The following is a 15,006-nucleotide window of genomic DNA, read 5'->3' as shown; positions in this document are numbered from 1 at the left end:
AGGGTAGCGGAGGTGCCGGTTTTTCCTACGTTTTCACCCAGCTTTGAACACTTGGGTTTCATCTCTAGTATCAACTAAAAATGAGGAACGAGTGTACTTCTAACAAGTCTTGAACCTTATTTCTTATTTTAGGATGAAGGAGCTTCCGATGGGGAGGTTTAAGTTTTCTACAGGAAAGCTTTGTGAATATTTGCAAGGCACGGCTATAGCAACAGGCGGGGAGGGCTTCTGTTCTTACGCTAGTAATTTTAAAGCTGAATGGAAAAGGTGGTCTTTTCAGAAAACACTAAAACAGTTCGTGGCTCACAAGCATGTTTCTTTCTTTACTGACTGCTAGATGCAGCCCACAAAACGCGTGTTTTCTAATTCGCATATCGTAAGTAGTTTCCTGTATCACACAGCAATAAATACGCTCTGGTCTGAAATTCTTGAAACTTCCCTCACAGCTTTTGAGCTATGAAAACTTTGTGCAGTCATGACACACGTAGCAGTGGATGTAATCGCATAAATTCTGAGAGTACTCCAAAAGCTGTAACTTAAAAGTGCAGCATTAAAAGAAACTTCTATTGGAGCAATGGTTAAATGGTTGCTTCTACATCACTTGCTATCATCTTGCTTTCCCTTTTTTCCCCTGACCATCTGCTGCTTCTGTTAATGATATATGCAGTTTTGGAAGGGTCTAAGGCAGGTGACTTCTTGTTGACTTTTAATAGCAAATTAATTGCAGTTGGCAAGTGTGTAGTGGGTAGTGATGTCAAACCTGTAACAATCTGATAACTATGATACATATGCAACAGTGAAAGTATACCTTTCTATACCAGATGGGATGTATACAGCTTTCTAAATATTTACATGTAGAAAGGGTGTGGAACACATTTTACAGTTTTTCTTCTGTCCCCTAGGCTAGGTATCTTTTTGTTTTGCTAGGCGTGCATGTACTATAGTGGATTAAAATAATATCCAAACACATGGTAATAGTCATCTTTATTAACTGTCCTGTTCTGAGAGTGGGCTTTGTATTATATATAAAAATCCTGAAAAAATTCTGCTTTCTGTGTTCACGGATTTCCTATGCAACGTTAATGATTCTGTTGTCCTATTGGAGTCTGTTAGTTGTGAAACACCAAGAGCGTAAATAGCTGCGAGCAAATGGAGGCACGATCTTGAATGCCCTCTCTTTGGGGATCACGGTAGATCATTTGGAAGAAATGTCAATGGTGATCTTTGTTGCTAGATAGTTAGATCATTCTTTGTACCAACTGGTGCTTCTTCATGACGTTTGGTTTACTTTCCAAAACAAATCATAGAACTCAATAAATGGAATCAAATAGCCTACTATTGGTGGAAGCAGTCATTCAAATATAGAAGAATGGCTTTTTTTTTTTTAAGTGCTGGAGGTGAAACAGGATACTAATTGTTATTAATGTTTGGGGACATAGATTTACTGCAGTATATGCAAAGAGCTCCCCATGCACCAGAACATAAGTCACACTGGATGTGAGCATCATAAAAATTTTTGCTTTGTCTCCCCAGATTCCATAAGAAGAAGCAACTAGAAATAATCTTTTAGTAAAGGTGGTGTACTTATTAAAAACCTAATGTTAACTCGCTGGAAGACAAAATGCCTATTTACACAGTCCCTGCGAGAAGCCTCCCTGAGGCACAGCGTGCTACCGCTTTGCAGAAGACTTCTTCACAGAATACCAGCAGCAAAACATCTGGGCAGCAACTGAAATCACAGGTGTCAGGAGAAGAAAAGGATAGTCTACCTTCATGTTCTCAGAATAAGACTGAGGAACTAAATAGGACCTACGTGATTTCAGCCTGTAAAAAAGTGAGTGACACATCAACCACACTTAAACTCGAAGGCAGATTAACACTCCAGAGGAGAACTGGAGCAAGCAAAATATCAGTGTCCAGTAGTGAACAATTGCATACAATCGCAACACAGGGCATGGAAAATACACAAATGGAGAAAAAACTTACTCTCCAGAGGCGTGTGAGGACTGGCTCCATAGAGAAGAGTAAAATTAATCAGAATACTGTGCCTGGACTAGAAAATAATGACTCGGCTGCACAAAGAAACTACAAGATTGCACTTCCACCAAATGTTAATAAGGATGATACCCATGATGTTAAATCAAGCTTTAAGATTGCTGAGGGTCAGTCAAGCTCGAAGGTGCAGTCTAACCTGAACAGCAAGGATTCCTTTGGCTTTGTTGATGGTCTGTGTGAAAATGATAGCTGCAAGCGTTTAAAATATAGGACAAGCGCTGCTGACACAAAATACCCAAATGAAGTTCCTAAATCAGAACAACTAGTTACCTCAAAATATATTAATAGGGTATCAGGAGAACAACTGAATGAAAAAGGTGATACAGATAAGCTAGCTGGAAAGCAAAGGTTGCAACACTTGATTATAAAACATAATGGTTTGGAAAGACCAAGGACACCAACAAAAGGTTCAACAGAAGGGTTTAAGCTTACACCAAAGAACAGCACTTCTCAGGATCAACCATCTCTGTCCGCTTCAAATAAACAAACACCTCATCTTCAAATTCTAGCCAAAAAGAAAACTGGTGTCTTCAGCTCTCCTTCTGTGAGTAGAAGTTCAAAAACAAAAGAGAACACAGAAACTCTAGCTGAGAGCAGTAGCGCTGAGAAAGATGTTTTTAAAGTGGAAAACAGCAAAGTGATTGTAGCTGCGCGTGTACGGCCTTTCAGTAACAGGTTTGTATCCTGGACTTATTTCTGATGTTAATAGTAGCTTTTATAGTGTATGTTGATTCCTGCTTTCTATTTTTTTTAATTGTTTAATCATTGACCCAATAAGGGTATAATACATACTTTGAAATTAGCTGGTATTTCATGCAACATCAAGATAAAGATTTTATTAAGAGGTTGAATTCACTTTACAGGTGTTTGGGGCTATTTTTTACATATTCATTAGCTGAAGTATTTTGAGCTTGAATACTTTGTATGTTCATCAAACGGTTTTTTTTTAACAACGATTACCGAACTTTTATTTTTCATAAGGCAGTTGATTGAAATGACTAACTTAAAGCATGTAGCTTATGCGTTTTAATTTTTTAATTGTTTTTCCCCCTTCCATTCAGAGAGAAAAATGAAAACTCACTCCCTGTAATCTCCATGAGTGGTTCGGAGACAGCTGTACGAAATCCAGCCACAAATCAAGTTTACAGCTTCAGTTATGACTTCTCTTTCTGGTCTTTTGACAAGTGTCACCCTAATTTTGCAAGCCAAGCAATGATTTATAAAACTTTGGCAGTGCCACTCCTAGAAAGAGCTTTTGAGGGATATAACACTTGTCTTTTTGCTTACGGGCAGACTGGTTCTGGAAAATCATACACGTAAGTTCCTAATAATAACTGCTAAAATTCTGTAGGAGCTAATTGTTATGCAATCTATAGTAATGAAAAGAGATTATATGGAATAGAATTCATAGTTATTGGATTGCGTTAAAATGTTTTTGCATATTTTAAAACAAATTAAAAATAATTAAAACAATATTTATAATAATTGAGATAAAGTTAGCTGTAGAATATTTTTATATATCTGACACTGACCTCTTTCTACGTCTAGTGAAGAAAAGAAAAGCTCTTTCCAGAGATCTTAGTGAAGAAAAACCTTTATTAATGCTGAGAGCTTCTTGGGCTCTCCCAGTGCTGCTGTTCACCACTGTTTATTATTTTGTGCGTGAAGTGACATGTTCTAAAGTATATTATGCTTTTTGGAAAAGACCTTTCAGAGATCTTTCTAATTATGGTCCTGACTGCTTCAGAACTTTAAATAAATAAATCCACGTTTGTGGCACTGCTTATTTGAAATCTAATCTTTACCCAAAATAATCCCAGACAAATAATGTTTTGAGGGTTTATAGCCAATTTCATACACCTTCTGTATATTTTTCAATAGAATGCCTACTGAAGGGTTTTGTTTCTAACCGTGTATCTATTAAAATCAGTTCTATGAGGTTTATAATTCCCATGAAGTACTATAGACTTCTAAATATGTAGTTGAGGATCAGAAATGTTTCTATTCAATTTATCACAATTTTATGTTTTTACTCAATTTATCATAGGTATAGAACTTATATAGAGGTAGGATTTTCTTTTTAAGTGGAAACTCTATTTTTACTTGTAATGTTTATTTACCTTGGCCTACAAGAAAGGTATGCTCAATATTGCAATTGTTATCCTATTTGTAGGTTTGTGTTTTTTTCTCTTCCTCCACCTTCAGGTAGACAATTACTGACCTTTGCCCCTTTGTATTTTCAGCAAGGCTGAAATTAATATCAGTAATAACTGTCTCATCAGGTCTACGCAACAAACTTCTGCTGACAACTATGTTGTGCGGCTGCCTGTGTCTCTAGACTGTAGCTGAGCTAGTCTGGTACACTGGTGTTCTGCAGCGGCAGAACTAGACAGGAAAGAACTATGCCAGAGGTGGAGAGGGGCTTAGGTTACTGCACTGGCAGGGTGCAGAGAATGTAAAATGCATGCAAAGGTCTATAGGTTTACTGTTTATAGTAAAGCTTACTCTTCGGTTGTTGTAGGGTTTTTGTTCAACTTCGGTTTTCAACCCGTTTCTCAGTGGCTGAATTAGAAAAGACCTCTGGATGTCATCTTGTCCAACTCCCTGCTCAAACAAGCACCAACTTAGATCAGGTTTATTTCTGTCGCTTATTTCTTCTATAACTTAGAAGCATATGGCATTTCAACTTTAGAGCTATACAATTAATATTAAAACTAGCTATAGAGGGTTACAAAACTGAACTAGCATTTTTTTGTAACTACAGGATGATGGGATTTGATGAAGACCGAGGAATAATTCCAAGACTTTGTGAAGATCTTTTCACTCGAATAGCACAAATGGACAAGCAACAGGTAGTATGCTTATGCTATTGACCTTATATTGAATTATGAGGAAACTGATGCGTTTCAGTATTTTGATACCTGTTTCATTCTTTCATTTTATACCTTAGTGCTGATCCATTTATTAATGTCTGTGTTCTTTTGCTGATTCAAATTTTACTTCTGCTAGTAGCTCTGATCAACAGGATTCCCTAAATAGTCAAAATCAACATTGTTTTGTTTCCTTAATGACAGTAATGTAAAAAAGAAATATCAGCATGATATATTTGATGTGTCACTAGACTAGGATTCTTTCCTCTATATAGCATGTCTTACAAGATAAGATTTATGTAAGGAAAGGTAAAAAGAAATCCTAGTGGGTTCCATACTTTCAGTGGAGGCATATAAAACAGAACTCAAAAAATAAGAATTTATCTCTGAATATTGTCACATATCAAAGTGAAATACTCTTTAATAGTATTCTAATTCTAGTATTCTAGCTCAGTATTCTTGCTGAAATTAAAAAAAAAAAAATCAACTACCCCCACCTGGATTTTTTTTTTTAAAGAATTTAAAATTTTCATTGTAAATAATGTTTTGTTTTCTTCTCTGTTTTGAGAATAGATCTTTATTCATACATAACTCTACATGAAAGAGTGGTCTTCCGAGAGGGGGTGGGAACATTTCATCTGATCACAATGTATTTTGATTTGAATTCCTGTCCTAGGGCTATGGTATGTGGATTTAAAAACAACATAGTAGTAATCCTTTCCAGAATGAAGGGTTACATTCTGTTTCTGCCCCAATTAATTGGTGTAGGAATGGTACATTTAGAGAATCATAACTGGAGACACAATTAACTTAAACTCTTGGGGGGGGGGTGTGTGGAGAATTTAAACTACTCATTTCATGCCTTAAGAAGAAAAGATCCAAACTGAGAATGCAGGGGGTTTGTTTGTGGGAATTCTTCAGGTATATTTGTTTTTCTGTCTGACTGTTGTTGAGGCTTTTCTAAGACCGAATTTCTGGTACAGAATCACTTTTGAGGAACCAGCTTGACTGCAGTACAGCACCTGAGATTTGAATTGCGCACCTAAAGCTTTCTGTAGTAATAACACAAGTCATAATTTGTGGTTAGAAACTCTGAATGTCTCTTAAAATTGCGAAAAGGCTTAGAAACTTATATTTGCACTCTTTCTTGGATAAGGAGTATCTGATGCAAAACATGTTGGTGACGAGGGCTGTTCTTTGTATTCTTTTTCTCTGTATGTTTGTCCGCGACTGTAAGGACTGACTCGCAGGTCTGTAGACCTTAACATTCAGTTAAGCTTATGCAGGCAAACTTTTCTATTTTTAACTATTCCAAATTTCTGTATTGCTTTATGCTTGAATTCTTGACTTTGAATACTAATACCAGTGAACACGTAATATTCTGATCCTACAGTAGATTTGATAGACGCTGAGAAATCTGCGAAGGTTATTTATTACTGAGTTTGGCTAGAGAGTATAACTTCTAAAAAATGCAGAGCTGCTAGATATGTTTGTTATTCCTTTGCTTATGCGTTCTGAATAAGTGATTCTGTTGCTGCAAATTGTCTCGAATCTTGTATTTTTTACTTCAATGTTTTAGGTTTTTTGCTGCAATCTTCCTTGTCTCTTAAAGGAAATTCAATTTTATTTAAAAAAGAAAAAAAAAAAGGAAAAAAGACTTGGATACCTTCAGAGGAAGGAGATGTATTTTCATGAAAAGTTTGTTGTTTAGTACTTTTTTAAAATTGCTGTAGGTAGAATCAAGGTTTATCTTTCCGTTAGGTCATTCTGTTCCATGTCAGGATGTTGACAACATCAATCCATGCCTTCTCTGTTACGTGTATCGTGCTGTAGAAGCGCAATTCCTAAGGGAATGAGACGGCTGCAGGTGCAAACAAAACTACATTCTCATGTACTAAAAACCCAACACTGAAACTTCTGAGGTGGATGTATATACATTTTTTTTTTTTAAGCTTGATAGCTATCATCTAGGAATGGCTGTGGATGGAATTCCAATAAATTGTGTTCTTGGCAATAGCAGATCCCTGGTTTAGGGTATCATTTCTCTTGGAAAGTCCCTTCAGTACAAATGCTTTTAACATTGAATAGCAGGATCTGGTAATCTAGGTTAACTTTTGAAGCAAAGGATGATGAAAATGTTTTGTGGACTATATTATTAACACTTCTATTATTAATTTTACTAGATTTTGTATCATCTTGAAATGAGCTTTTTTGAAGTATACAATGAGAAAATTCATGATTTGCTTGTCTTTAAAGCTGAAAGCGGACAGAAGAAACAACCAGTAAGTTGCTCACAGAAACAAGTATGTGCATAATCTCAAAGTAGAGGCATCTGTTCTGTAATCAAAAATGCACAGGTGACAAGTGATCATTGTTTTGTTATCTAAGTACCTTAGACTGTTGTGAATAACGGCAATTGAGTAAAAAAACCCCACCTCACTATATGACTTCAAGCAAAATGCTTGGCACTTCAGAAATGCTAAGCGAAAAAAATAATCTTGCTGAAATAGAAACACAATGATTCAGCAGAATCTCTCAAAATTGTTGTTAACATCTCTCCTTATCAGCAAAATGAAGATAATCTTATGAGCCTTTATAAAAAAATCTCTTAGAGTATTATTTATCTACATCTCCAGGTTATATGAAGAGTCTTCTGTGCAATATAATTAATTATAATACAAGTTATAATCTTGTAATTTAGATGGAGTTCTAAAATGGAAGGATGGCCATGTCAGGAGGCTTCCAATGGTGTTTGGGGTGGGGGGGAAGTATTTGCCTGATTGTATTTGAGCCATCAGCCTCCTCAGTTCTTAGCACTACTGAAATGTCCATTCACTTTCTGAAAATATCTGTGTATAGTTGATCTACTGCGATGCCTGTTTGCCACTGACTCTATGTATCTAACTGCAGTCCATAGTATATTCATGAAAAAATGTTAATATTTGCAAAGGGAGAATATTTCCCCACTTTGTTTCCTCTGTGTATTTGCATTGCCCAGCTACAGAAAACTACTATCATATAAGGGCTTAGCACCAAGATGGATAATATCTTTCAGATTCTTTGCCCTGGATAATTTACTGCTTAGAGCCATGGGGCTGTCAGGAAGTTTGGGGTTTTTTTTTTTCCTGTTGGTTGTTTCCCAAGAAGCTGGGGGGGGGGAAATCAGTGACCTGATTAACTAGTTCAGGATGACTAGTTAAACTAGTTTAGCTAGTTTTTATGCTTGTGTGTTAGAATATGTAAAACCATAAATTAAAGAAACTTGTGTTAAGTAGGGGATGTAGGGAAGGAATTTATCACGTTTGATTTATTTTAAAAAAATACTTTCTGTACTTCGACATATTGAATACTATACAGGCCACTCGTGTAAACTATGAGTATTAGTTTATGATAAAGAAGACACACTACATTCAACTTGTGGTTGAAATAAGTCCTTTATCCTAAACTTGGGACTTATGTGGACTAGTTACATAGAAGTAAAGACCGCACTGTCTAGTTTACAGTAGGAGTGCTTTCATCTGAGTTTTGTCAGTGTTTTTGAGCTAAGCCACTTAACTTGGAAACAATAGATTTATGTTGCAGAAAAGATTTTTTTTTTTTCCCCCTTACATAAATATCTTCTATAAGGTACATGTTCTTGCAGTTGACTGTGAGCAATGGCCTGGTCCAGTCTGCTGTGACTTCTCAGGCAGCCAGAAAAATTCAGTTGTAGGTATTTTCCTGAAAATACTGTTCTAGATGACTCATGCTAAGTTTATCATCAGCAAAACGTCATTCTAGGGACGTAGATAGACTTTCTCTTAATTTTAAGGTATTCCTGAGTGCTAGGTCTGACTAATGCACTCCTAATAATTTTTCTATTAAAATTATTCTCACCAGCTTCGTGTAAGAGAACATCCAGTGTTAGGACCATATGTGGAAGGCCTGACAGTGTAAGTCTTAACTGTTCTCATTTTAATAGATGTATGGTGTAATCCTGGAAGAGTGTGCTAATTATTATCTCGAGGCTCTGTGAAAGCTTGTGTACTCACCAGTAAATGAGGCAAGATCTTAGTATCACATAGTTTTACAAAAATGCGTACCCATGTCTAGCTTGACTTGAGGTATTTCCTTTAGTGTATTGCTCTAGTGAAATAAGGGTGTGAAAGTCTCAAGACAACTGGAGCTTTCATGGTATATTTGTATTTTGTCTGTAACTGGGGAAATGTTTCAGAACTCAGGCAGCAGGGAAAACTGTAGAAAGAAAACAGTCTGAAGCCAAACTTTTCTTTTTCCCCCACCTTAGGAATGTTGTCAGTTCTTACTCTGATATCCAGGTAAGAGTTATTTGGTTACCAAAAGGGAATACAAATATTTCTACTTGCTCCTTCCTTCACTGCTGGAAACTAAATTCCATGGATGGGAAGAAAATGCTTTACAGACTGCCCAGTAGTCTATGATATTTCAGCTGATTTTGTAAAAGGATAATGAAGACTAGTCCTATATAATGGAGCTAAGTAGATGCATACAGGCAAGTGTCACTCTCTTCACATGGCTATCTCTTAATCTTAAGTTTTAATTCCTCCCTTATAGAGTCATCATTTGTGTTAATAACTTTATTTGCAAACATTTTAATCTTCAGTTAACTACCCAAAGTAGGTTTTGGTTTCACATCCTGACTTTTATCTCTTACAGAGTTGGCTTGAACTAGGAAATAAGCAGAGAGCAACAGCTGCTACAGTAATGAATGACAAGAGCTCTAGATCTCATTCTGTCTTCACCCTTGTCATGACGCAAACCAAGGTATTGCTGAGTGTTTTATATCTGTTCAAATCAGGTAGTAAAAAGTTGTTTTGTGTGCTGCCTAGAAAATTGTTGTCAGAATATACTTGAAGAAGATGAGTAAAGCACAGGGCATTTTAACATGGCTTTCTACACAGCAAAACTTGTTTTATTTTGCATGCTTTGAGTAGATTCTGATGTCTCTGTGCTACATATATTTATAGCAGCAATATAAATATGTCTAGACCGGCAGATCTAGGAGTAGTTCCAAGCTTCTGAGTGTGAGTTTTGAGACGTAACTGGAATCCAGATTGAGACCAGACCTGATTTCACACTGCTGCCAACACAACTCAGCTTCTAAGAAGGTTAGGCTACACAAGGTGGATAGCTGTGCTGAGTTCCTGCAGGTGATGAGCTGGAACAATGGTAGGGAATGCAGTTACTGCTCAGTTTCAACACAGTTCACTGAGTAAATGTTTCCTTGCTTCAGGATACCTCTCTCACCCATGTGTCTCCAGGATATAGGGACTACAACTCCTCATCTGATTTACAGATGTGTAAGAGACAAAACCTGACTTAGTGAGATGAGCCTGAAAACAGAAGTGAAATGGGTAGAAGTCCTCAGAGGTCTACAGTCTGTCAATTTTCTCCATTCACGAATAACTTGTTGGTTTGGTGGTTTTGTTGTTCTTGGTTGGTTTAATTTTTCGGCCCGATTTCCTAATCTTCTTCCTTCTTCCCCTCACCATTCTCGCCACTAGGTTATTTCTTTTCTCTATCAGGACTAGTCTCGAGACTTTTCCACTGACTACTTAACTGATCTTCATTGGTCTAAGTCAGTAACAGCTCACTGATTTCTGTGGGTTTTGGATAGCCACAATAGTCAAACTTCAGACCCAAACCCACAGTTTGCTAATCTGTTGTTTGTGCAGTTTATGCTTATACTATTCAACTGTATTATTCAACTGTAAACAATTGATACTATGCTTAAAAGTCTAAACTTGGTCTCCTTCAAGGGATGTACATGAAGGTATCCTGTCAAAAAGTAAATGGAAGTGTCAAGTTTTTATGTATTTAAAGTGAACAGCTTCTTAGATTTCTGCTTGTCCTGAGGCTTTTTATTTTGGTTCGAATGCAAACATCTCCCTCTTTTCCAGGTAGAATTTGTGGATGAAGAACAATGTGATCGTAGGCTTACCAGTCACATAAATCTAATTGATCTAGCTGGCAGTGAATGCTGCTCAACAGCTCAGACCACTGGAGAAAGGCTGAAGGTAAACCAGGATTGGAAATCTGTGGAAAAGGATCGACTCTAAAGAATACCCCTAAACTCCAAAGCATCCTCACCTACCAGGACTCTTGGGCAGGAGCTGTAGTTATAAAAGGATATGTAGCCCTTGTGCTTACACGTATCGCATAGCATTTTGCTAGTGAGGGTGGATGGCCCTAAGAAAAGCTGTTTTGACTGTGCAGTACGGCAGGCCACATCTTGCTTAGGACAGCACTCCCCTTGCTATGCAGGCCTAATGATCCTTTAAAAGGAACGAGGAAAAACTATCCGCATGACTTTCCAGATCATGAATCAGATATCCCGCGGAGTTGGGGCTTGCCCTTTTTTTTGGGATTTAAGTAAATAGAGTTTCTAATGAGAGAATTTCTTTCAAGCTGCCTTCATAAGTTTGATGGTTCTTAACACTGCTTATTTTAAAGCCAGGGCCTCTGTTCTTTCCAAATGAAGATCTTCTAGGATATTGTTGCATCTTATTGTTGTTTTTTAATGAGTGATGATGTTTAATATGGTACTGCTGTACCATACATTGAATAAGCACAATTAAATCAACAGTACAGTCAGTAACATCACACAAGAAAATACAACTGTATTATAATTGGTTTTATTTTTGCTTTGTGTAGGAGGGTGCGAATATTAATAAATCACTGTTAACCCTTGGAAAGGTTATTTCTGCACTCTCTAAACAATCTCGAAATGGAAAGAAAACTTTCATTCCTTACCGGGAATCTGTCCTTACTTGGTATGTACACCAGAATTTTTTATATAGAAATAAAGGCTTTCTCAGATTGTGGATTCCTCTTCTATTGAGGAGGCATCACGTCCCCTCCTTCCCTCCCTCTCTCTCGCATGACCTTTGAAGGGAAGAAATTAGCCTGTTGCACCAGGTAAAGAACAAACAGGACTTTGGTTTGTATTTTAAGTAGCTAACAGTCACTCTCAAATAAGTAGCAAGACCCTAGATGTTTTGTATTTAATCTGTTCAGATTGAGAAGTTTAATTTTTATTTCAATGTGGGGGCTGGGGATTGACTTCTACTGTCCTGTCAAATGAAGGTTGTTAAAGGAAAGTCTTGGTGGAAATTCACAAACTGCTATGATTGCCACAGTAAGTCCAGCTGCCAGCAGTACAGAAGAAACACTCAGCACTCTTCGCTATGCAAAACAAGCTTGTTCAATTATCAACATTGCTAAAGTAAATGAAGATGTGAATGCCAAGCTGATCAGAGGTGAGGTTGACATCTGCAGTCTTTGAGGGTTTTTTCATTTGCATGTGTGTTTAACTTATTGCTCAAGAAGAGTTGTTACTACTAATAATCTATTGTGTTGACTGACCACTTGTCAAATAGGCGAATACGACCTGGGATATCTTCCTTTTAATATTAATTCTTCTTTGTGATTTTTTTTTTTTTACCAAAGTTCAGATAATATCTTAGGCTATGCTTGAGAACCTGGAATGGGGAAAGGTGTTTCATTTTTGATTAAATAACAGGATGAATTTTCTAGTATCATACTGAAATGTCTAAACCCTATTTTGTCTTCATTTTTTGTGTACTGTGTGTCTGGTTTGTCTAATGTAGAATTGAAAGCTGAAATTGAAAAACTGAAGGCAGCTCAGAAGAGCGCTCTGAACACTGATCCTGAAAAATACAGACGTTATTTGCAGGAAGTAACATCTCTGAGGGTAAAATTGCACCAGCAGGAGAGGGACATGGCAGAAATGCAAAGGTCGGGCAGTCGTTAATGTCTTACTTTAAAATAGAAATGGTAAAATGTATATGCTGTAATTTTTCTCCTAATATGTTGTGTTATTTTCCCCTCAATATATTAAGGGCCTGGAAAGAAAAATTTGAACAAGCAGAGAAAAGGAAATTAGAAGATATAGAAGAATTGCAGGTACATTTTCTTTCTTTCTTCACTTCACTTTCTATAGGAGATAGTACAGAAAGTATAACATCAGCAAGCCTTGCAGAAGAATTAGAATAGTTGTAAGATTTGGTTTCCTTAATGCTATTCTTTTAACAGACTACTGTGACTTCTTAGAAAAATTTAATATAGATATTTGAATGCACAAAGTAAATTGTTTTTTTATGCAGAGCTCTCTTTTATCTAGAAAGCAGGAATTGCATTCAAAATGGACAATCATTTACCAAACCTTGTCAATCTCAATGAAGATCCTCAGCTTTCTGAGGTGCTGTTGTATATGATCAAAGAAGGCGAAACTACGGTTGGAAGGTATACACCAAATTCGAAACACGATATCCAGCTTTCCGGAGTGTTAATTGCTGATAACCATTGGTATGTAGTGTTCTTTTTATACTTTAAGTGAGAGCAGGAAATATTTCTTCTCACCCTTCCCTTTCTTTTGGAGTCACTCTTCCTTCTGGCAGTAACAAAATATGGGTTTCTAACCAGGAAAATAGTATTCAGGGATAACTTTTGTACTGTTCAATTATTAAGGTAACCTTCTTCTGTTCCCTCTAGAAGTCTGTTGACCAAAGTAGTTTAATTTCTTTGTTCATTTCATTCATGTAGCAAAATTTTCTATTTGTGAAGAAATGCTGGAGAAGGACCTGATTAAATGATGCTGTGTGATAACTGTATTACATGAAGTTCAATGGAAAAGTGAAATGCCTTGACAGTTCTTACTTAAAACTAAAAGTAGAGAGCAACTTGGCCGTATTGCAGAAATATTGTTTAAAGTGCGTTCCATGCAATTGATCCTAGAGAAAATGCTGGAAGAAACTTAACTAATAAATTACTAAAAACATGAAAGATGTGGGTATGTTGGGAAAGTAAGCATTATCAAAGAAATGCTCAGATGACAGGGTATTGTAGTGATATTTTAGCAGTGGATTCTTCTTAGATTTAAGTATCGATTCTCTTCCAAAATACAGGTTGTCACCCATTAATTATGTATGTTGTAACTAAATAGTATGAACACAATCCACATCTGGAAAAACAAGAACAGGACACTATCTAAAGCATGAATTTTAGTCTATTAAGAAACATCATTTGCAATTAACATGAGTACTGATATCGCAAATGTTTCTTGTTTTCAGTGTTATAAAAAATACTGTTGGCAAAGTGAGTATTATTCCACTGAGAGAAGCAAAGACGTACGTGAATGGGAAATGCATTTTAGACCCAACAGTTCTGCATCATGTAAGTAATTGATTTGGTAAAAGAAATATGTGCGTGTGTGGATTTCTTAACCGGTCTGAAGTTGTAATACTAAAGCTTTCTTAGAAGGCTCTGAAACCATAAACGTTTGTCTCTTCCTCTTTGACTTCTAGCCCCACCTTTTATGTTTTAAGCACTGTAAATTTGCTTATAAATCTAAAAGTTATAGAACAAACCTTTTTTTCCCCCCCCATTCCCAATAGGGTGATCGAGTGATCCTTGGGGGAGACCATTATTTCAGGTTTAATCATCCAGTAGAAGTTCAGAAAGTTAAAAGGCCATCTTGTGGGACTATGTTTTTGCATGATGGTCCAAAAGATTTTGAGTTTGCAAAGAATGAGCTGCTTATTGCACAGAGAACACAGTAAGTATTGTATCTTCTTGTTCTAAAAATAAATTCAGTTGTTAATGCAACCGTGCAGTTAGTTTAAGAAATAAGAAATTTAAGATTATTAATTATTTCACAATAAGGGAAAGTTGGAAAATAGCAAGGTTATTGTTAACTCCATTTATAATGGAAATGGAAGTCCCAGACTTAGCTGAAATGAATGTATACCTCTAAGAGGTGATCACCACAGTCTAGTCCAGTTGTCAAGAATATTAAAGAAACTATTAAAGAAACACTGACCTCCAGAGGTCCTCAAAGTAGTGTATCTCTTCAGTTACTTTTCTTTCCAAGCACATAATGAGTCTGAAATTGACTTTTGATGTTTTAGAGAGATTTAAAGCCTGAAAAGCAAATGTTTTAAGAAAATGAGAAGAACCCAAAGTTACAACCTTGGTCTTCTGTGATGGTGGAGAATTTGAGAGACAGTAAAGTGTTATTTGTACTTGCTTTGTTCCTGGGAGT

The 15,006-nt window shown here is 36.5% G+C and overlaps 1 protein-coding gene across 1 annotated transcript in view; it reads left to right on the top strand.

Annotated features, from left to right (window-relative positions):
• Window positions 1-1,503: 1,503 nt before the first annotated feature.
• The window catches only part of KIF14 (kinesin family member 14), a 28,139-nt gene continuing 14,636 nt past the window's right edge, over window positions 1,504-15,006 (top strand). The window contains exons 1-15 of the mRNA XM_009326167.1: window positions 1,504-2,730; window positions 3,117-3,371; window positions 4,820-4,907; window positions 7,109-7,207; window positions 8,805-8,857; window positions 9,211-9,241; window positions 9,600-9,707; window positions 10,844-10,960; window positions 11,598-11,716; window positions 12,030-12,202; window positions 12,554-12,701; window positions 12,806-12,869; window positions 13,087-13,271; window positions 14,036-14,138; window positions 14,360-14,520. Coding sequence (XP_009324442.1) covers window positions 1,622-2,730; window positions 3,117-3,371; window positions 4,820-4,907; window positions 7,109-7,207; window positions 8,805-8,857; window positions 9,211-9,241; window positions 9,600-9,707; window positions 10,844-10,960; window positions 11,598-11,716; window positions 12,030-12,202; window positions 12,554-12,701; window positions 12,806-12,869; window positions 13,087-13,271; window positions 14,036-14,138; window positions 14,360-14,520 — 2,813 coding nt within the window. The 5' untranslated portion in view covers window positions 1,504-1,621. The remainder of the gene's footprint in view (window positions 2,731-3,116; window positions 3,372-4,819; window positions 4,908-7,108; window positions 7,208-8,804; window positions 8,858-9,210; window positions 9,242-9,599; window positions 9,708-10,843; window positions 10,961-11,597; window positions 11,717-12,029; window positions 12,203-12,553; window positions 12,702-12,805; window positions 12,870-13,086; window positions 13,272-14,035; window positions 14,139-14,359; window positions 14,521-15,006) is intronic.

Source organism: Pygoscelis adeliae, unplaced genomic scaffold, assembly GCF_000699105.1.
Source record: "Pygoscelis adeliae isolate BGI_AS28 unplaced genomic scaffold, ASM69910v1 Scaffold256, whole genome shotgun sequence".
Classification (NCBI taxonomy): Eukaryota; Metazoa; Chordata; class Aves; order Sphenisciformes; family Spheniscidae; genus Pygoscelis; species Pygoscelis adeliae.
The sequence above is the reverse complement of the archived record's forward strand: the minus strand, read 5'-3'. Positions and strand labels throughout refer to the sequence as shown.